At 40.1% G+C, this 22500-nt stretch overlaps 1 protein-coding gene and 1 pseudogene across 1 annotated transcript in view; both read left to right on the top strand.

Moving 5' to 3' along the window:
- The first annotated feature begins 135 nt into the window (after window positions 1–135).
- LOC148718883 (uncharacterized) lies at window positions 136–805 on the top strand (annotated as a pseudogene).
- A 20419-nt stretch (window positions 806–21224) lies between these two features.
- LOC148718880 (uncharacterized) overlaps window positions 21225–22500 on the top strand; it is a 17248-nt gene continuing 15972 nt past the window's right edge. The window contains exon 1 of the mRNA XM_088741086.1: window positions 21225–22500. This exon is cut by the window's right edge and continues 1285 nt beyond it. Coding sequence (XP_088597212.1) covers window positions 21499–22500 — 1002 coding nt within the window. The 5' untranslated portion in view covers window positions 21225–21498.

The raw sequence follows: 22500 nt of genomic DNA, 5'->3' as shown, positions 1-22500 counted from the left end.
AACAACAGTACTACTACTACTACTACTACTACTACTAATAATAATAATAATAAATAATTATAATATGATAATATATTCTTACTTTGTCATATAACGCTAATTTTCTGTTACGGTATATCGATGTAACGAATATTGATGTTGTTGGCGTTGGTGATAAAGGTAATTTTGATGGTAATTTACGTATGCTGAGCGGAGAAAGTGTCTCGTTTGTGCGGAATGGTTAGTGATTGTGTCTTTAACCATTGTATTATGTTTGGGGATTAATTATACACTCTTGGTTCTATTATCCAGGAAGGGAATGATATGTTGTAGGTTATGCGCAGGCTGGAGGCCCTAGAACTCCAAGAGGGCCTCGGTTGAGTCGGCCTTAGAGGAACTGCAGTTCTTTATCAAGACGCCTATGTTTAACAAGGAGAAGGCCTTGGATTACCTTGTTAATTTGAAGGTTGTGTCGAAGGAGACATCGCAACCCCGGTCTGGATTCCTTAACGCGGTTCTCCGGGCCATGCAAGAGAAAATTAGGGTGCCGGATTCGCACTTGCAACAATATCTTCAGGTGTTGCTGGGTGACAAGGATCAAGAAAAGGTCCTCGATTCAATCGCCAAGGTCAGTAAAGCAGTGAGAGTGGCTGCTCCTCGACCCTTCCGGGACTGGGGTCATGGGCGTGGTGAACGGGCGTCAGTTAAATGCTTTGCGTGTAACCAGTTTGGCCACTACCAAAGCTACTGCCCTTACCGTCAGACCGGGAGTTCTTTGAAGAGAGGTCGGTTTACGGCGGGGTTGCAAGAGCAACTGAAATTATGAGGCGGAATAAGATTGAATGTACGAGAATGCCCAAGAGGTTAATGCAGTCTCCAGGACGTTTAAATAAATAGCCATTCAGTCATAATTGTTGTTAAGGTATCTTAGTTTGCTTAATTCTTTTTCTTTCCCTTTATCTCCAAGTATATCTTTGTTTTTTTAAAAAAATAGCTCTTGATGAGAGTGAGTGACTCCTGTTGGTTTACTGTACATCTCAGTGGCCACCAAACGTTCTGCTCTCAGACGTGTTGACGTCGCTCCCCCCTGGCAGGGAACCTCGTTAGCATCAGATTTCTTGGTTTGGGTTAAAGCTGAATTCCTACTTTAACCCATCTATATTAAGATGGCGGGTCGTCAAAGTACGACCATAGTCTCCAAAAAAGGGAGTCTGGATCAAGAAGGTCGTTGGGGTAGTATTTCGAAATCAGGTTAAGGAAATCAAGCGGAGGCTTTGTACCTATTGGGTGGATATAAATATGGTTCCTGTCTTGGAGGGAGTGACAGAGTTTGTACTCGTAATTTTAATTTCCTTTCATACAATCAAACTTAACACCAACCTTGCTTAAATAAGCGGAAACTTTTAATTCTATTTTTCATTTTATTTTGTAAGCTGCTCTTTTGTAATTACCATAGGTATTATTTTCGATATCGAGGCTGTGAATTCTCACTAAGTTTCCTATTTTTAATGGCCTACAGTTTACTGAACCAGCTCTTTCAATTGCGGCATATGAATATTTCAATGTAAATCATTTAGCTTCAAAGAGACGTTTTCCGTTCTCATTCAAATATTAGGGACCTTCAGATCCTACTACGACTTCGAGTACGAGATTTCCAAAGTGCACCTAGCAGGCATGCGCGATAGCCTGAGCATGTCTTGAGAACTCGTTCTGTCTTCAAAATCCCGTTGCCGTCCTTTTGAGAACTACGAGATTTTCAAGAAACCTTGTTCCCCGAGTACGACTGAGTTCAGGCAGGTTAAAAAGTTAGTCTCTATAGCTGTTTCTACAAGTTTTAAGCGACTCATACATGTACAAATTCTACATTAATCAGTTACTAACAAATTGTTATGTTTGCATGTTAGAAATTGCTTTTCAAAAACTGTACTTTAAGTTCAAAGTCATGTTCCTTCTTTTTATTCTTTCGATTGGAATAAGCTTGAGTTTAACAAGATATTTTTTAAGTCCAAGCGTAAAACCGAAGGTAAGTTAAAGCTAAGCTTACTACATACCGATATGTCGAGAGAGATGTTTATTTGGAAAATCGAGCACGAAAAAATGCTTCTCGCTGAAGTAATCACCACTAAACCATACCAGTTTAAGGCTGGGACCAAAGAAAGAGGGTCAGCTCGGACAGAAATTGCGGAGCGTTTGGCTGGTTGTGGATTAAAGGTGACACAAAGATCAGTACGAGAAAAATTTGACAAATAGATGAAAGATGTCGTTAAGAAGGAAAGCGACGAGAAAAAACAAAGTGGGTTAGATGTAGAGTACGGGAGCTAGATCAGTCCTTGCAGGAGATAAAGGAAAGAATGGCAGAATTTGAAGAACTCAGAAAAGATGAGAAACAAAAGCAAAAGAAAGAGAAAGCTGCAGCGGAAGAAATGAGAAGGCAAGCGACTGAAAAAGTTTTCTGAGACCAAAAAGAGAAAAGCCAGCTCAGAAGTCCCTGATGTAGACGACAAAAGTCCACCAGGTAAGAGAAAGAAGAGCACAAGCATAGTTGATGTTGTCAAGGAGACCATCGAGTTAAAAAAAAATGGCAACAAGAACGCGATGAAAGAATAAAAAAGAGGTAGTTGGATCTCAGAGCTTCAGAGATGCAACAACAACAAATGTTCCACCAGAGTCTTTTGCAGCAACAGCACCAATTTTAACAACAACAACAACAAGCATTGAACATGTCTATGATGTCTGCTCTTACTGAGCTACTAAAGGTGATTAAGAAATAAGCCCCTCAGGAACCTACTGTTATTACAAGTATGCATCGATGCTGGTAGGAACTTTGACATTCAATATTCACAAATACACTTTAAAAACTAACTTTATTATATACAAATTAATCGAATGGAGCCTTACACTGCTGTAAAAAGTAAAATGTTTCAAAAATCCGAGCTTTCGCCAATCAACGGCATCATCAGGGATAAGAAAATATTCCGGGAGCGCTATATATATATATCTATGTAAAAAGAGTGTGCGGTGAAGTGTGTGAAAGACGTGACTATGTGTGAAAGCTTGAGAAATAAACTGTGAATAGAACATAATAAAGGCTCTGATGATATACCGTATAAACAAAGGGTTGACAGAGCGTTAAAACGAGATGCTAAAATAGAAGGTCTGCGAATTCACTACATTCTTCGCGAGAATTGAGTGTAGGTTTGTACTTTCTAATAAAAAATGCTTCGTACAGGCGTAGATTGGCGGGTTCGTTTTCATTCATAATAATCTTGATATCAGTGCTTTCATGATCTTTGTTTTGGCAGGAGTAGATATGTTTTTTCATAGACGAGTTTCCATTGTTGAGATGTTCTCTTACGCGGTCGCGGATGAAGCGTGTCGTACTACCAATGTATTGTTGTTTGCAGCTGTTACGTGTGAGCTGGTATACTACATTTCGTCATAAACATAATCCGGTGTTAGAGATGGGGCACTTGTCTCTGGTGCATTTGCGTACTTTGGGGGTGTGGGATAGGGGCGTGTCTGAGTGTAAAGGATTTGTCGGAAATGCGTATCGGGATGTTTTCTTTCTTATAGATGTTAGAGATCCCGTGATTTAGTCGTTCAGAAATGTATGGGATCTTGAGGTACAACCATTCTGTGTTGGCTGGTTGAGAGTTTCTTTGAGAGTTTCTTTGGGGGTGCTGTGGGCGTTTTGATTGTTCTATATTGCTCTCTGGGTAACCGTTGAGGCGAAGGATGTAGTCGAATCCGTTTAGGTGTTGTGTTGCAGATATATGTGAGGAGCATCTGTCTTCGATGCGTTTTCGTTCGTTGCGGATGAAGTTGAGTTTGGATTTGGTGGGGATAGCTGATTGATGGTGGACGAATAGTGGTTCCTTGACTGGTTTTTTGTAGAATTCGAAAGAGTTGTTGCCATCCTTGGATATGGTGACTTTGAAATCAAGTAATGATAGTGACAAATCGCTGAGTATAAACGATCTAGCTAATGCGAACACAGAACCAATCAAACTACTAGGAGTTCATATAGATGAAAATCTCAACTTCACTGAGCATATTAGCAAATTATGTACCAAGGCAAGCCAGAAAGTTGGAGTACTCTCACGCCTTCGGAACTTAATACCCTGCAAGGCCAAGCTAGTATTGTATGAATCTTTTATACTGCCATATTTAACTTACTGCCATCTAACCTGGCATTTTTGCAAATCATCGGACAAAAGAAAGTTAGAACGATTACAAGAACGAAGCCTAAGGGTTATTTATAAATCCCACTCTGCTACATATGAAGAACTCCTAAGGCGTGCTGATATACCCTCTTTATATAATAGACGGCTTCAGGATATCACAGTACTTGTGTACAAAGTCAAACATGGTCTTGTACCCGACTGCGTTTCTGAATTATTTGTTCGCAAAGGCTCTACACATTCGCTACGGAATAGTGACTTTGTATTACCTCGTTTTGAAACTATTTGCTATGGCAAGCACTCTGTCAGATATCTCAGGCCGTTTTTGTGGCCAAAACTCACTAAAAATCAAAGGGATTCGCCTAGTTTATGTGTTTTCATAAACAAAATAAAACTGAACCTAGACGAGATTGTAATTAATAACAGTAATTGCTGTAATCTTTGTAGTCAATAGGAATATTTTAGCTCTCTAAACTTTAAATTTTAATCATTTTCGTGTAATTATATAATTTTTATAAGTGTATTTTAATTATAGTGTCTCCAATTAGTCTTCTTAGGCTAAACACATTACACTTAAATAAAGGTCTTAGTTACTTACTTACACTATCAGAGCTATTTTCTTGATTCATTGATATCCGCCGCACTTTCACAGACTGCTACATTTATTTGGAAAGTTGTACTCAAAAATTTCTTAGAAAATGTCATCTCAGTCTCTCTTGAAAGAAATTAATTCTGTCAACTAATCCAACGCTTTACAATTAAAGATTATGGCTTAATCTTTCATTCTTATGGGCTCTTCGTAATCAGCTGTGAGGATTTATGAAGGAAAACACTGTTTGAATCTCTAATTCCATATTTGGGCACAATTTGCACCCTTGCTTCTGATTGGTCGGCTCACAGACGCTAGCTTGTTTGTAGACAATATGGAGAAATTTAAATGCTTCTAAGTCAAGAGCTGCTGCAGTTACTCAATCAGCTCTGTTGAAAGCTCTATAGTTAAAAGTTTTTTTTTCATGTAATCCTTAGGTTAAGCTACCCTCGTACTGACAATCAGGTGCTATGCCATATTTACGGACTTGCAAACGGCACAGTGCTTATACCAAAGATACGTCCATTTGTGGAGGAAAAAATAAAAAATGAATACATAAAGCTGAAAACCACCCAAAACATACAAACTCAGAACTCAGATTGTTTTCTTGAGTGGTGGCCTGAGTCCTCAAACTGGGTGCTGAAATATGAAAACATAAACTGGAATCATACTCATCACAAGATTCCTGGTGGAGAATTCATCCGGTCATCATTTGACTATCGTGTGAAAACCCCTTAATGGACTTTGCCAAGCTGTATGTTGATCAGTCCTTGGCAAAGTTCACTGCATTTTATGAATGTGATGCATCACGCGTGTTTTATTTTGTTGCTAAGGTTCCTGTATTTTCTGCTACTGCAGAGAATGGCACTGAGGTCAGAAAGGACCGGAATAGTTGGGCACACTGTGAGTATGATTTATGGAATCCAGTCAGGTTTCATTATAGTTTCGTGAAGATGAGGCAACTGGTCAAGGAGTTAAGCCTGCCTTCTGAAACTGAAAGGGATCTTCTTGATGAATTAACTTTGTGGGAAACACAAGGTAATTTTTTTATGTTAATATAGTGACAGAAGACATTGTCTAATATGTACATTATGTTTCAGAGGTTACGGAGGGAGGTGCATTGTGGACTGTCATGAATTATGGCAGATTGTGAAACTAGTTCTGTGTCTAACTTCTGATGTGTTTCACATGACAATCATGAAATTACAGAGAAATGAAATTTTTCAACCCTCACTTACATTTAGTAAATTTGTTGTGGCTAAGCTGGGCAGGTTATTGTCAATCAACCAATAAACTTTATTTTACTTGGGCAATTCACCAGCTTTTTTAGATGACTTGTTTCTCTTGCCTTTTATTTTTGTCTTAAGGACCAGTAATCTCCATTGTTGCAATTGGTTGACATGGGAAAGTACTGTTAAGTGTTTTCGCTGTTACGAGAACCAAAACGATTTCATGAAAGTGATGGTGATAATGCACTCCTACCTTGTGCATAAATATCTTCCTTTGTACCAATAAATGTGTTGCGTTTCATTTCATGTGTGGCAGAATGCTGTATAGTTGTCTTTAAATGTCAGCATAAGTTACATGTGTACCATTTTACTTCTAATTTACTCAGACTGCTGGTTCTCTTTGCATTTATTTTTGTTTCTATAGGAGCAAAATTCCACACAAATGTTGTAGAAAACTATAAGGTTCTGCGATCGGTTCAACAGAAGATGGAGTATCTTCAAGATGTGTTGGGTAACATGTATATAGAAGGTAATCAAGTCTAACCTTCAACGTGAGCTGCAAAATTTTGAAGGTATAATGCTAAAGAAAATTCAGGAGTTTGAGAAGCTCACAGGTTAAGTAGTAGAGAGACTGGATAAGTTAGAAGGTCCTTTGAAATAATCTAATTATGTAATGAAATCCAATTGTGGTCTTGATTACGAATATGTTATTGCATGGCTGAACAGTTTAAATTAAGAATGACTTGGAAAAATTTCCAAAAACAACAAATTTGTGCAAGCAGAGTCCCCAATTAAGCATTTTTCACCTTGGATATTCCTTATTCAAGCATGAACAAAACTGCATCTAGACTCAACTGCACATAAAAACTGAACGTTAACTCTCTTGGTTTACTTTAATCAGCTTATGAATATGTATCTTTTCCAATTAAAGTTTTTTGGTGAATGGCTGTTTAAGAAACTCTTTATCATGGTGGTTAATTTACACTATCATCTCGATGAGAAAACCAAATTTTCTTACTATTGTTTATGAGGCATGAGTCGTTACTTGTAATAACACCTTTCTTGTTTTTGAACTTTATTTTCTTAATCCAGGCTACTGTTCAGTTTTCCTCATCCTCAGACTTTTTCTTTTTGTAATAGCAAATCAGAAGGTGATGATGAACAACAAAAGGAGTATTCTTCATCTGCAAGGGGACTGTTTTTTTAGGAATGAAACAAACAAGTATCCTAATTTTTCCTTTACTAGCACAAAATGAAAAACAGTGAGTGCTCATGTACCTCAACCACTCAACTGTCCATGAAAGAACTGGGTATTTAAACTACCGTAAAAGCCCGCATATAAGCCGCACCCTGAATTCAGCAGATCAAATTTTGGAAAAAAGCTTTTTTGATAGAAATCAAAAGAAATCCAAAGTCGAGAAGTGAGAAGTCTTCTCCATGCACTGTTCATCGGACGTAAGCTCATCATTAACATTGCAACAGAAAATACTTAAGGGTGTTACCCACAGTTTTAGCACTTTAATATAATGAACATCGTGTCTACCAACTTTGACATTTGATTGGTCTTTGTCTGGTATTTACTGATAGGAATTTCTTAATTCAACACAGTTTTTCCATAGATTTTTGCATTACAACAAGAACGCGAGCAGAACATTCTAAGCTTAGTAACCAGTCATCAGATTGAATACGAAAATGAACATTCACGACACCTTTTTCAAATGTTCCCACAGATAAGCCGCACCCCCAATTTCTAGCGACGATTTTTGGAAAAAAAGTGCGGCTTATTTGTGGGCTTTTACTGTATTGCTTCTTGAATTAATTCTAGTTTGAGCTTAGAGGCTTCTCAATGTTTTTTTGTGATAAATACGAACAAAGTAATTTTCTCCCCTGGCTGAATCAAAAGAATTAGATGCAAGAAGGCAGGAAAGTCCCACAATGGATCGTAGGTTTTCCACAATTTGTACAATGATTATTCCCACTTAGTCCCTTATACAGGGAAGTCTAATGGTGTCATCAAGGTGGCTACAAAATTGCTTTTTTTGGACAATTATCTTTCTGTATATGAGCTCAAGCATGATTTCCGAAGTAACTCATCTCTCTCAGGTAACCTGAAACGGCAAAGAACTGAGGTCACTGAACTAGGTGAAAAGGTGGACCACAAGAGAATACAACAAAAAGAAACAGAATGGTCAGGTGAGTTTCATCATGAAGTATAGTAAGTACATAAGAGAAGGCTTTATTTAAAGAGGGATTTTTGAAAGTTGTAAACTAACATGCTGAAAAAGTTTAGAAGTCTAATGTCTCATCGACCATTAGAAATACAAAACACAGTTCTTGCTTTGTAAAGGTAGCCATATAAAGAATAGCCAGTCTGTTTTAAAATATGCGGCTTTAGCCAGTTGTTTTTTGTCCCCATAACATCCCTGCAAGCAAATTGAGGCACTTTCGAAAGTGCCTCAATAGAATTCTATTAAATTCTATTAAATATATGGGACCTCTCATCTGGTCGAAGTTACCAAAGAAACTCTAAATTCGTTCAAGAAGAACACAAGAAAAGTCGGCCTTTTAACTCTCGTTGAAATTTAAAACCTAACTAAATAAGTTTATAATCTTTTTAATTATCTACTGTAAATAACTATCATCTACATATGTAAATGTATGTGACTTTTAAATTTTTTAGTGTCCCCCATTAGCTTATACCTAAAAACATAGACACTTAAATAAAGTTTTTCATTCATTCATGCCCAGCTACACCCGCTGGCTTTTAAATGAGGGTCTGGCGCAGGCTTTGATATGTTTTACTCGCAAAAATAGCCTACGAGTAGTCCTCGTATCTTTCTTAAATTATGCCAATTATTATTCTACTTTATTATGCTTTTTCTTTTCACTTTAAATTTAGTAAGAATCCCACAGTAACTACACTAAAAGGCTAGAAAATGGCACTCAACTTTATCCTAACCCTAACCCTATACTTGTGTAGTATTCATTAATGGATGTCATCTTGGGTTGGTAACCGGCAAGCTTGTAGGGTGCATGTGTTGATTCGTATGGGAGAAAATCTCTCTCTCTAGAGATTGAAAGTAAGGCACTTTTGCATCCGTTGTTTCTTGAGAATATAAATTAGCAGCAAAAATAAAGTTACAGTTACTTTAGCATTGGAAAGAAAGATTGAGGCCATGTTAACAAACATAAGAAGTTTTAACTTCTACACTTTTAAAACAGATTTCTTAAAATTTTTCAAATGTGTTTGATGTTACGAAACTCCCCTACTTCGTGGAAACCATATTCTTATTTGGTTTTTTCCTGCATTTTTCGTGTTTAGCAAGGTATCCTACCGGTAAGACATGTTTTTAGCATTCACTCACCTTCCACAACTTACTCTCTTTTGAGTTTACAATCGATGAAAAAGTGATGTTGGGATCACGGTACACTTTTTCTTATACTTGACAAGCTTTTCAGTCAAGTTATATAAGCCGATGACAACTTTTATAACTGTTCTTTATTTCTTTTCAGATAAACTTTATTTTGTCTTTTGAAAACGGTTTAAGTGTGAACAAAGTATTAACCTGTCCGTTCAACTTTGAAAAAGCGGTCAGAGATAAGCGCTAAAATTTGTATTTTCGTTTTTCGTCACGCTGCCCCATATGGAAGCCGCGTTACCAAAAGTGCCCTATTTCAAGAAAAAAAACTTTGACGCAAAAAAACTGTCTCTCCTAATCGAGCTTGTTAAAGTTAACATCTCAAAAGACAGTCTTAAAAACGACCTTTTAATCCACGATATTTTCAGAGGAGTTCAAATTTCAAGGCAATGGATTTCACCTTGCCTTCATTGAAAGGACTTAGGGCACTTTTGTAACGGCAATATAAAAATCTGGAACCAAATGTTTTTGTGATGGCTAACTTAATGGCAAAGTTAGGTAAACAGAAACCAATGAAAAAGGAACTTGAATGAAAGCTTTGGTTCCCCTGCAGTCTCTATCTTGAAGACAGTTTGGCATGTGGGGTGGTTGGGTGGGGGTGGGGGGCGCTAAGCTGTGTTGAACTTCATTATCAAAAACAGCAAAAAACAGGCTACACCTTCTGTTTGATTGTTCTGAAATTAATGGTCACATGAAGGTGAGCAGACGTTTGAGTTTTATGACAGAATAGCCCACCTTCGACGTACAGTCGAACCTCTGCAATACGGACACCGAAGGGACAAAGCGAAGTGTCCGTTTTAGAAAGGTGAATGAATGAATGAATGAATGAATGAAATCTTTATTTAAAACACGGTAAAAATATCAGTATGGCAATAGAAAACAAAGAAGAAATTCATCTTAAGTAAAATTTTCTATTAACTGGTTTACATATTTGCCGTGTGGGAGCCCAATACAGAGAGCCATTTATCAATTCTTCTCTTGAAGATACGTGGAGATTTGTAGTGCGAATATCCTCAGGAAGATCATTCCAAAGAGAAGCTCCGCTATACCTGAAGCTACGCTTGACGTCACTTGTATAACCTCCTGTCAGGTTAGAGTGTTCATTAGCTAAAATCAAGCCCAAAATTCAGTGTCTTGTAATTTTTTGTGTAGAACAGCACTGCATACACAATGCGTATTCCATTGGCTATTGCCACAGTATACGGCTGTGCGGCTATGCACGGCTATGTAGGTTTATTAAGGATGACGTACGTCCTTTTAGGCGATGTAGGTCAATGTAGGGCTATATAGGGCTATGTACGGCTATGTGCAGCCATGTGCGGCTATGCATTGCAATGCGCGGCTATGCGCGGCATTGCACGGCTATGCGCGGCATTGCGCGCCTATGCGCGGCATTGCGCGGCTATGCGCAGCATTGCGCGCCTATGCGCGGTATTGCACGGTTATGCGCGGTACTGTGTGGCTATGCGCGGCATTGTGCGGCTATGCGCGGCATTGTGCGGCTATGCATGGCATTGTGCAGCTATGTACGGCTATGCACAGCATTGTGCGGCTATGTACAGCTATGCACGGCATTGTGCGGCTATGCACGGCATTGTGCGGCTATGTACGGCTTTGCACGGCAATGTGCGGCTATGTACGGCTTTGCATGGCAATGTACGGCAATGTGCGGCTATGTACGGCTATGTACGGCTATGTACGGCCATGAAGGGTTATGCACATAAAGGACACCATAGGACAATTAAAAAAAGGACAAGAACGTGGAGGATTCCATGACATTTGCCTACAAATTTACTGAAGTAGCACTGCCTTGGCAACTGCTTCCATTGCCGGATTAATGATACCTTCTGGCCCAGCCCTTGGTTATCGACTCTTCAGCTTATAAACTTAGAGGGCAAATTGTAACTACCTTCAAGGTCTTGGAGTTTCCAAGAACATTCGGACACTTCCAGTATCATGTCTGAAGTTACTGTCGGCACGTGCTTTTTCGGACAACATGGCGGATCACGAGAAAAGGTGAGCTATTTGCTTATTTCTATTGTAGTTACTTGACTGCGTATTTTTTTTATTTGTATCGTTAAAGATCCTTGAAGAATATGGATATAATTTTTAAATGATTTTCCTTCAAATGGCTCCTATTCTTTCTGCAGGTACTGTAAATGTTCTGTTCTTGTTACCGGCCTCCGGATTCAGACCCTAGTTGGGTACATTTATTTAACATCTTTCTAGATCAAGTTTGCAATCAGTTTCAAAACATGGTAATTTGTGGTGACACTAACTTGCGGAACGTCTCCTGGAACTCCGTGGATAGCGCTTCAAGTGCTAACGAACTGCCTTTTATCGAGGCGCCACACGCCCACTTCTTGACGCAAATTAACAACACGTCCACTCGCGGTAGCAATATTCTCGATCTAGTGATAAAAAGTGCCCCAGAACACACCAAAGTGACCGAGGTATTGTCACCTGATAAAGCCGGTGTTTTGACAGATCATTGTGTAGTCCAGTTTTAGTACAATTCTTTTGTTAATGCGTCCTTACACCCTCGCAAACTTGTCTACGACTACGCAAATGGCGATTTTGAAGCTTTGAGTGAGGCTCTCTCCGCAATCAATCTTTCTTCTATTGTGTGCCATAACAATATAGATGATGACTGGCGGTGCTGGACGGACTAATTTCTAGCTGCTGTCAAGGACTTCGTGCCATCGAAGAGATTTAAAGGCCGTAACCCGGTTCCTTGGACAGATAGTATCATTTTAAACCTAATCAAGAAAAAAAACTCAGTTCGCCAAAATTTTAAGTCACATCTGAACGCCGGCCTGGCGGACAAATTTAAGTCTCTGCGGGAACAAGTCAAGAAACTGCTTTGCGAAATTCGAGATCACTTTACTACTCCATTGACACAGGCTTTAGATTCAATCCCAAGTGCTAATGGTCAATTTTAAAGCTTAACTCTAAATCTCGTCCCGTTCCAGGCCATGTTTCCATGGCAACCACCCCAGACTCTTCCACTGACCAAGCACAGAATCCTTCAAGAGTAAGTGCTGATACACCTGCGGGTATAGCTGACCTGTTTAACCGGTTTTTTGCCTCTGTATTCACTATCGACAGCGCAATGGAGATGACAGCGTGCATACGTCCGGACACTATTATATCTGATCTAACTCTTGATGAGTCCACGGTTCTAGCTGCACTCAAAGCACTAGAAGTCGGTAAAGCCACAGAGCCGGACGAAATCCCTACTAAATTGCTCAGAGAGACTGCCTCAGCAATTGCTCCTTCCTTATGTAAGATCTTCAACAAATCATTGCGACCAGGGTCTTTCCCGAGTGACTGGAAACTAGCTAACGTCGCGCCTATCCACAAAAAGGGTGCAAAAAATCACGTGGAAAACTACCGCCCTATCTCTCTACTCCCAATAATTTCCAAGGTCTTTGAGCGCTGCATGTTGAATGGCATCAAGGACCAGCTTTACCAGGTAATATCACCTAAACAACATGGTTTTTGTACTGGAAGATCGTGTCACCAACCTACTTAAGGCTCTTGTCCACATTGGTTCACTTTTAGATAATGGCAGCCAGGTTGACACCATCCTACCTTGATATGTCAAAAAGCTTTCAACAAAGTCAGTCACAGGCGCTTCATCCATAAGCTAATCCAGGCCAGTCTTGGTGGACACCTGCTTAACTGGTTCTGCTGCTACTTGTCAAGTCGACGCCAACGCGTTACGGTACTCGACGCCACTTCAGAGGATCTTCCTGTTACCTCTGTAGTACCTCAGGATTCCATTCTCGGTCCAGCCCTCTCCCTCTTATACGTCAATGACCTTCCCAAAGTCATCAGTTCTAGCAGTCAGGTTTTGATGTTCGCTGACGACACAAAAATATTCACAGAGATAAAGACCTTGGGGGATGCCTCTTCTCTCCAGGAAGACCTTGGGAAGCTTGCAACTTGGTCTCAATTATTCGGTCTCCTTTTTAACAAAGCTAAGTGTAAGGCGCAGCACATTACAAGGAAAACAAAGCCGATCTTATCCTCTTATAAACTCAACAACACCACACTTGAATTATATGCTGCAGAAAAAGACCTGAGTGTTTGGAATAGTAAGGATCTGACGTGGAACAAACAAGTAAATGAACAATCTTTGCGAGCTAATACACTGCTTGGATACTTAAAGAAGAACACGAGGTTCATTCTTAGAACCGAAGTAAGACGAACGCTATACCTAGCCCTAGTTAGGCCACATTTGGGATACGCCACCCAAATTTAGGCCCTACAGTCCATCGAGCACATTGTCAAGCTTGAGCGTACCCAAAGACACGCGACTAAGTTTATCTTATAATTACCTTATTTTTCTAATAGAAGTTCTAAGTCTCGCTTACAAACTCTAAACCTAATACCTATTTGTTACTGGCATGAACTTTTAGATCTAACCTTTTTTCAAATTGACACACGGCCTTGTTAACGTGAACTCCTCTGTCCAACCTGAAGTTCGCAAATACGAGAGACATACTAGATCCTCAATCAGAAATGCTAATAAATACATAATTAAGAAGTGTAAAACAAGTGCGTACCAAAAATCATTCCTCATTAGAACTAGTAGAATTTGTAATTGTTTAATGGATGAACTAGATTTGAGCTTATTGACCTTAGCTTCTTTTAAATCGGTTATTTTTAATTATGAATAAAGGCTGATAGTTTCGAAAGAAACTGTTTGGGGCTGCGTCGGTGGGATTAACGAAATAATTTGGATATATCAACAAAGTTGAAGTGGTAAATTGGCCACCGTAACGATTACAAAAGCTGACGTTTCAAGCATTAGCCCTTCATCGGAGCGAATGACGAAGGGCTAATGCTTGAAACGTCAGCTTTTGTAATCATTACGGTGGCCAATTTACCACTTCAACTTTGTTGATATATCCAAATTATTTTTAATTATTATAAGTCTGCATTAGCTGTTTCCTTTGATTGTGAAGACCCACGCTCGTTTAAGTCGATCTGCTTAAAATGTAATAGTGTTCGTCCCTTGTCTCGTCCAATAACTTGTTGTACGTAGCTGTTGTTTCTCTTGTATTACTCTGCTTTTTAATACTTCTTGTTTTATTAGTGTCCGGGCCACTATAATTGGCCACAGCTGTTGCGGTGTCCCTGTCAAAGTTCTTTCTATTGTCTGTTTGTTTGTTTGTTTTTTGGCAAACCTGATAAATTAAGATTAAATTAAACAAAGGAACAAACAATAGCGCTGTGGCTATATGGCTGGTAACCAGTCAAAGTTTTTAAAATACTAAATGGCCGGCAGTCTGGTATTTTTAATAAATTTCACCGATAGATTAATTCCAGCTAGTACCTCATCACATCTCTAGTGCCCTGTACTTGTGTTTGTTTATTTATTCATTTGTTTTGTTTTCTTTACCTAAGCTACATGTATTGTTTATTCTGTTTCTCATTTATGGATTTTTTTGTAGGAAGGTAATAGATGAACAAGATTTACTTTATCGTATTAAATTGGGTAGATCAGATCTGGCAAAAGCATAAGTATATGTGAACGATCCTTCGCAGTAAAGCACTATTTGAGCAATAGTGAAAATCAGACCTGAAAAAAATTTCAAGCCTGTACGGGATTCGAACCACTGACCTCTGCGATACTAGTGCAGCGCTCTACCAATTGAGCTAACAAGCCAACTGGGAGCAGGCCATCAAATTAATTCGACATAAACCCGTAGATGATAAATCAAACAACAACAAACATATGAAACATATGTATGAACTGCGGTTATGAGACGTATATGTGAACGATCCTTCGCAGTAAAGCACTATTTGAGCTATAGTGAAAATCAGACCTGAAAAAAATTTCAGGCCTGTACGGGATTCGAACCACTGACCTCTGCGATACTAGTGCAGCGCTCTACCAATTGAGCTAACAAGCCAACTGGGAGCAGGCCATCAAATTAATTCGATGGCCGAATTAATTTGATGGCCTGCTCCCAGTTGGCTTGTTAGCTCAATTGGTAGAGCGCTGCACTAGTATCGCAGAGGTCAGTGGTTCGAATCCCGTACAGGCCTGAAATTTTTTTTCAGGTCTGATTTTCACTATTGCTCAAATAGTGCTTTACTGCGAAGGATCGTTCACATATACGTCTCATAACCGCAGTTCATACATATGTTTCATATGTTTGTTGTTGTTTGATTTATCATCTACGGGTTTATGTCGAATTAATTTGATGGCCTGCTCCCAGTTGGCTTGTTAGCTCAATTGGTAGAGCGCTGCACTAGTATCGCAGAGGTCAGTGGTTCGAATCCCGTACAGGCCTGAAATTTTTTTCAGGTCTGATTTTCACTATTGCTCAAATAGTGCTTTACTGCGAAGGATCGTTCACATATACGTCTCATAACCGCAGTTCATACATATGTTTCATATGTTTGTTGTTGTTTGATTTATCATCTACGGGTTTATGTCGAATTAATTTGATGGCCTGCTCCCAGTTGGCTTGTTAGCTCAATTGGTAGAGCGCTGCACTAGTATCGCAGAGGTCAGTGGTTCGAATCCAGTACAGGCCTGAAATTTTTTTTCAGGTCTGATTTTCACTATTGCTCAAATAGTGCTTTACTGCGAAGGATCGTTCACATATACGTCTCATAACCGCAGTTCATACATATGTTTCATATGTTTGTTGTTGTTTGATTTATCATCTACGGGTTTATGTCGAATTAATTTGATGGCCTGCTCCCAGTTGGCTTGTTAGCTCAATTGGTAGAGCGCTGCACTAGTATCGCAGAGGTCAGTGGTTCGAATCCCGTACAGGCCTGAAATTTTTTTCAGGTCTGATTTTCACTATTGCTCAAATAGTGCTTTACTGCGAAGGATCGTTCACATATACGTCTCATAACCGCAGTTCATACATATGTTTCATATGTTTGTTGTTGTTTGATTTATCATCTACGGGTTTATGTCGAATTAATTTGATGGCCTGCTCCCAGTTGGCTTGTTAGCTCAATTGGTAGAGCGCTGCACTAGTATCGCAGAGGTCAGTGGTTCGAATCCCGTACAGGCCTGAAATTTTTTTCAGGTCTGATTTTCACTATTGCTCAAATAGTGCTTTACTGCGAAGGATCGTTCACATATACGTCTCATAACCGCAGTTCATACATATGTTTCATATGTTTGTTGTTGTTTAAAAGCATAAGTGGTGCGAAAAAAAGATCTAATTGGTGAGCTTTTCTGCATCAGAAATGGAAAGTGTTGAGTGCATGTACCTTCTTGAATAAAATTTCGTTTCTCTAAAAGTGCAGATTATAGACTGTTTACTAGTTAGACGTCAGTCTTGCCTTGTCGCTCTATCAGACTTTTCAGTCGCGGATCCAGGGGAGGTTAAATGGGTGAAAATTCACCCCCCCTCCCCCAAATTTTTGTGAGCCCCCTTCTTTCTTTTATTTTTTCTTATCCCTCAAATATTGAAATAATATTTGATTTCTCTGATTTCTCTGATTGAGGTGGAGAATGTGCCTAAGCGATGACTGGTTCCACCCATCAATTTATTCATTTTGAGCCCACAAACACACTGTCCAGCGTGTAATCCAAAAACGCCTCACTTCCATGCTTTAGCAACAGTTGCGTTGCCGTCGTCCAGGCCAGATCTGTCTACTCTGCCATTCCAACGGCGTGTGATTTCGATTTCTAGATACTGTTTACAACTCTTAGTTTATGCTCCTCCATCCACGATGCAGGGCTCGATAGCTGGCTTTTTTACAAAGAGACGGTGAGTAAAATTGTTATTACATTAAATTGATTCATATTCATCATATTTCAACAATTTCAATTTAATGTTCTCCAACTGCTTTGCTTCTTGTGGTAGTAAATTTAGCTTGAAATAAACGCACAGTACTACTAAATGGGAAGGTATTATTTTGAAAACCAAATACCCTGGTCTTGACTGCATGATAAAGCTAGGTTGACTTATGTCAACAAAATTTCATCGCCTTGGTTACCCTAGTTCTTTGGTGAACTTTATTATCGACAAATGTGATTATTCCTCTACACCAGATACTAAGACAAAATCTGTTGAAACTTTAAGAGTCAGTATTCCTTTCAAAGATCAAATCTCAGCGAACATTGTCAAAAGACAAATGCGCGATCTCAGTTCAAAAATTGGCATTGATGTACAACCAGTCTACACCAGTAAGAAACTTGAGCAGGACCCAAAGCTTAAAGAAATCAAGCCACGCATCTTAAATCAGCATAGTGTTGTTTACTGTTTTAAATGTGATTTGTGTGATTCAAATTACGTCGGATATACGACGCGCCATCTGTTTCAACGCATTGCTGATCATCGATACTCTGCCATTGGTCGCCACCTGAGAGATGCCCATGGGAACATTGACTTACTCAATGAGAGCCAGTTTAGAATGCTTAAAAAATGCGGCACGAAATGGGATTGTCTTGTTTATGAAATGCTGTACATAAGAACAATAAGGCCCAATTTAAACACCCAGAGCGATTCCATTAGGGCTAAACTCTTTGTTTGACTTTTAACGTTTTGTAATTTATTCACCGCTTCATTATATATATGCTCTATTTTATTATTTTAGTTTACTTGATAATGACGTTCTGGAAACGTCGAAACGTCGTGTCATGCTTTATAATATTTTATCGCAGTTTTTCATTGTCAAAATTAGCCAAAGTATGCTTAAATGGCATAAGAGAAAATAATACACCAGGACTAGGCGTGTTTTGTCTCCTTCATTAAGGTATTTTGTAGTTGAAAGTAATTCCAAACACTGTATGTCAGAGTAGAAGAGTAGAAGTATAGAACTCAAAATTAATTGTAAAATATGTTTCTATACACTTGTATACTCTAGGCTAAAAGTTTTCCTAAACAGACCAGTGCCACTCATACTATACACCTTTTAGAGAAACTAAAGCTCTGTATAAATTAATCACGACTTTTACACTTCTCTGTTTATCCTGTATCCCCTAAGAGTGATCAACAGTCAATTTGTCCTTGTGGCAACACTGCTGAATCCAGCATTGAAAGTCGTGAGAAATACAACCTTTAAAAGTGAAGAACAACTGAAGGGAAAAAGGTCTGGATTGTCTACCATATTCTCCTCATTAGAACCATAGGTAAACATTGCGTCAAGGGTGTGGTGAAGATTTAAGTTGATGTGAGGGTTTTAAAAGGGATGACTTCTGCTTACCGTGAAGAAGTTACTATAAATGATAGTCTTGATTCGCGTAGTTAGTCTGCTCGGGTCTTAATTTCCTTGTTTTACTTTAATCAATTGCAGAGGAGAACTGAATTGCAGAGTTTATTGAATGCAAAGGCAAAAATGGCCGAGAAAAAGCCTCCCTATGAAGATTTAGTGTATGTTTTTAAGAGCATTACATCGAGTAGCAGTCGATGAAATTGACGATGGAAATTACATTGATGGATGGGGAACAGGTCAAGAAGACTCGGGTGAAGCTAAAAATTACATGGAAGGTGATCACGTTGCAAAAGGGAGTATGAAAGGTGACAGCAACACAGAGAAAAGCGGGAACGGTGATAATGAAGATCCCTTCGATAACAAGACGAGAATGATGCAGAAACTAACAGAAATAGAAACAGGGGAGGTGATCAAGACAACAATTAAGGTTATACAATGAATATATGTAGATCACATATTTTGAACTGCAGTATTAAATACGTATGATGCATGAACCTTCGCGGTAGATAGCGCTATTTATGCAATAGCGAAAATCAGACCTGAAAAAAATCAGGCCTGTACGGGATTCGAACCACTGACCTCTGCGATACTAGTGCAGCGCTCTACCAATTGAGCTAACAAGCCAACTGGGAGCGGGCCGTTAAGTTGATTCATAACAAAACCCGTCATCACGAGTTTATTATGAATCAACTTAACCGCCCGCTCCCAGTTGGCTTGTTAGCTCAATTGGTAGAGCGCTGCACTAGTATCGCAGAGGTCAGTGGTTTGAATTCCGTACAGGCCTGATTTTTTTCAGGTCTGATTTTCGCTATTGCATAAATAGCGCTATCTACTGCAAAGGATCGTGCATCATACATAATTAAGGTTATAAAAGCGACAAAGCGACAAAGTGAAAATGAGGGCAAATTGTACAAGAGGAGGTCCAAAATGCCCGTTGAAAGACTGCAAGTCCCTAGTGATACACCTTCTGCGGCACTTACGTGGTGTACACGAGAAAGCAAGAAATGCCAACGCTAGGTTTGGTTTTCGAGCAAGTTTTAAGATAAAGCCGATGAAGTCGCCAATGAAGTCGAAAGAGGATAATAAACCAAAGAAGCGCAAAGATTACCCCCACCACAGAAGGTGTCCCGTAACAGGATGTCACTCAGTAGTAAAGCATTTGTCAGGACAGATACAACAAGTTCACAAAGAGTTTCCAAAGGGTTCTCCCGCTTACCAACAGATTTGTAGATAAGCCCGGTCTAAAAAACCCTGGCAACCCTCAGGCCAAGTTTGTAACGCCTCCGTCGTTAATACCCCTGCGGAAAATTATCAGCAGCAACTGGAATCAGATGAGGAAGAGATAGGAAAAACGGAAGCTGGAGAGAAACACCTGGAAGATGGAGAGGAAGCGGAAATGGAAATATTTAACTCCTTTCAGCACTGGTTGCAATCAGCGGACGGTGGAGGAAAAGATCCGGAGATGGCAAAGCAGCACTCATCGCAAGTGTATAAAATACTTATTACGATTGATCCAGAGAAACAGCTGTCATCCTTGTTTGGGACGAAACTGATTCGTAATAAATTTCTGAAGGATGCCGAGAAGAATTACAAGGCAGACACTATAAAATCTTTCCTTTTAAGTTTAAGGCACTATTGTACCTTCCTCAAATCAGAAGGAGAAAATGGCGCTGTTGATTTTGCCAGTGTTTCAAAAATAAGAAATTTCAGAAATTGAGAAGCAGCTAGAAAGAGAGAACAAGATGCCTATCTTCTACAAGCGCTTTGTAGATGATACACTTAGTGTAATGCCTGATCCGGAAGCGGCCTCAGAATTTCTGGAGACATTGAACAAGTCTCATTCCTCTATGGATTTCACAATGGAACTCCAAGAAAATGGTAGGCTTCCCTTTCTCGGAATGGATGTTATCAGGAATAGTTGCCGCCTAGACACCATGGTCTACAGAAAACCGACGGACAAACGGCTTTTGCTACACTATCACAGTCACGTTGATGCTAGATACAAACGGTCACTGCTGATCAACATGCTAAACCGTGCGTTCCAACTCTCATCTACGGGGAAGTTTTTTCATGAGGAATGTGAATGCCTTAAAGGGTTCTTCTCCCGACTGCGCTATCCTGACGACCTTGTGCAGTCAACCATTCGCAGATTCATTGAATCAAAAGTGTCTGAGGATTCACATACCCGACTGACTGATAAAAGAGGCTTGTTCAAGAATACACAGAAGCTGGAAATGTGCAACCGCCACCCAGGAAGACTATTGTCGAATGGGTATTGACCGCATGGTCACGGCTATCTCCAGATGTGATTGTAAAGTCTTTCAAATTCTGTGCATTGAATCTCGCAGTTGATGGCTCTGAAGATTCAAATATCCATTGCTTCAAGAAAGGTCAACCTTGTGAAGCGGGATCGGAGCAGTTACAAGTGCAACTTTCTGTACTGGATGAGCCCAATCTTCCAAACCCATTTAAGGGCCTAACTGACTCTGATATCGAAGAGGCTACTGACAGCATTAACCAGGTTGACCTGGACAACAATCAAAACATTGACATTGATCCATGAAGGACATAGTGTTTTACATTACCATTATGATAATATCCGCCAGTACCGGTCAGCGGTATCTGGGTTGAGCATGCGCTTTGAAGGGCTTCTCCTCGTGGCGTCGGCCATATTGTTTGTTACTCGTTCGGAGTCTAGTTTTCCTGTTGTGATTAAAGCCTTTCACTATCTGGACGTGCCTTGGTTCATTGTGTTAACTCTCCTACTGGCGTGGTGGCAGTGTTCGGTTCTACCCAGGCCATATTTTCGCCGAAGAAGGCTATTTTTCGCCTCGTCCACGTGAGCCAAAACAGTGTATCCTTCGCCGTGTCAACACGTTCCAGAGCCCTAAACGTGAAATATGGCTGCAACACACCGTGCACCGAAGCAGTGGTGCCTCTCCAAAGTGGAATCTATCAATTCCTTTGAAAACTGGAAGCAAAACCTCATTTACACTCTTTCTTTGGACAGCAACTTTGCCCCCTTCCTCGCAGATGGATTCACATGGTTAAAAAAGACCAGGGGCCAGCCACTTCGAGGTCTTCAAAACGATGGCAAATCAGTGCCATTAGCTCGTCGCCTGACAGCCCGCCAAAAAGTTAACTTCCTCGAGCTGATGTTAGGACAGATCGCCAACTATTGTCCAATTATCTCTCGAAATACTCTGGTGAAAAACTCTACATCCCTCGAGTTCATCTGGCAAACCATCAGGCAGCACTTTGGTTTCCAAGTCACCGGGGCTCAGTTCATTGACTTTTCCGAAATACACCTGGCTGCTGATGAGCGCCCCGAAGATCTGTACCAGCGCCTCACAGCATTCGTAGAAGATTCATTGCTACGTGCCAACGGCTTAACCCACAATGGCCAAGCAGTGCAGGAGGATGAGGAGTTAACTCCTACACTCGAAAACTTTGTGGTCCTCACTTGGTTACGCCTCATTCACCCCAGTCTCCCACGACTGGTTAAGCAGCGCTATGGTACAGAGTTGAGATCCCGTACTCTTGCCTCGATCAAACCTGAGATCTCGCAGGCCCTCAATTCCTTACTCGAGGAAATCCGCACGTCGGATGATGCCAGAATCCTGCGTGCTGCTGTTGCAGATGATTTTCGTCGCCCTCGTCGGAGTAACAGGGGTGTTCCTAGAGCCCGTCCCAGACAACCCCGCCAAGACAAGGTCTGTCCTCTATGTAAACAGGCTGGCCGTTCTATGACAAACCACTTCCTCAGTCAGTGTACCTTCCTCCCCGACAGTGACAGGCGTTTCATGGTGAAAGCACGACAGATCGCCGGCATCCTTGACAATAACCAAGAAACTGAGACCAGTCCTGATTCTGATTCACCAGACCCTGACACAACATTACCA

This window comes from Stylophora pistillata, chromosome 12 (genome assembly GCF_964205215.1).
Source record: "Stylophora pistillata chromosome 12, jaStyPist1.2, whole genome shotgun sequence".
NCBI lineage: Eukaryota > Metazoa > Cnidaria > Anthozoa > Scleractinia > Pocilloporidae > Stylophora > Stylophora pistillata.
Note: the sequence above shows the minus strand (reverse complement) of the source record. Positions and strands in the feature narration are given on the sequence as shown.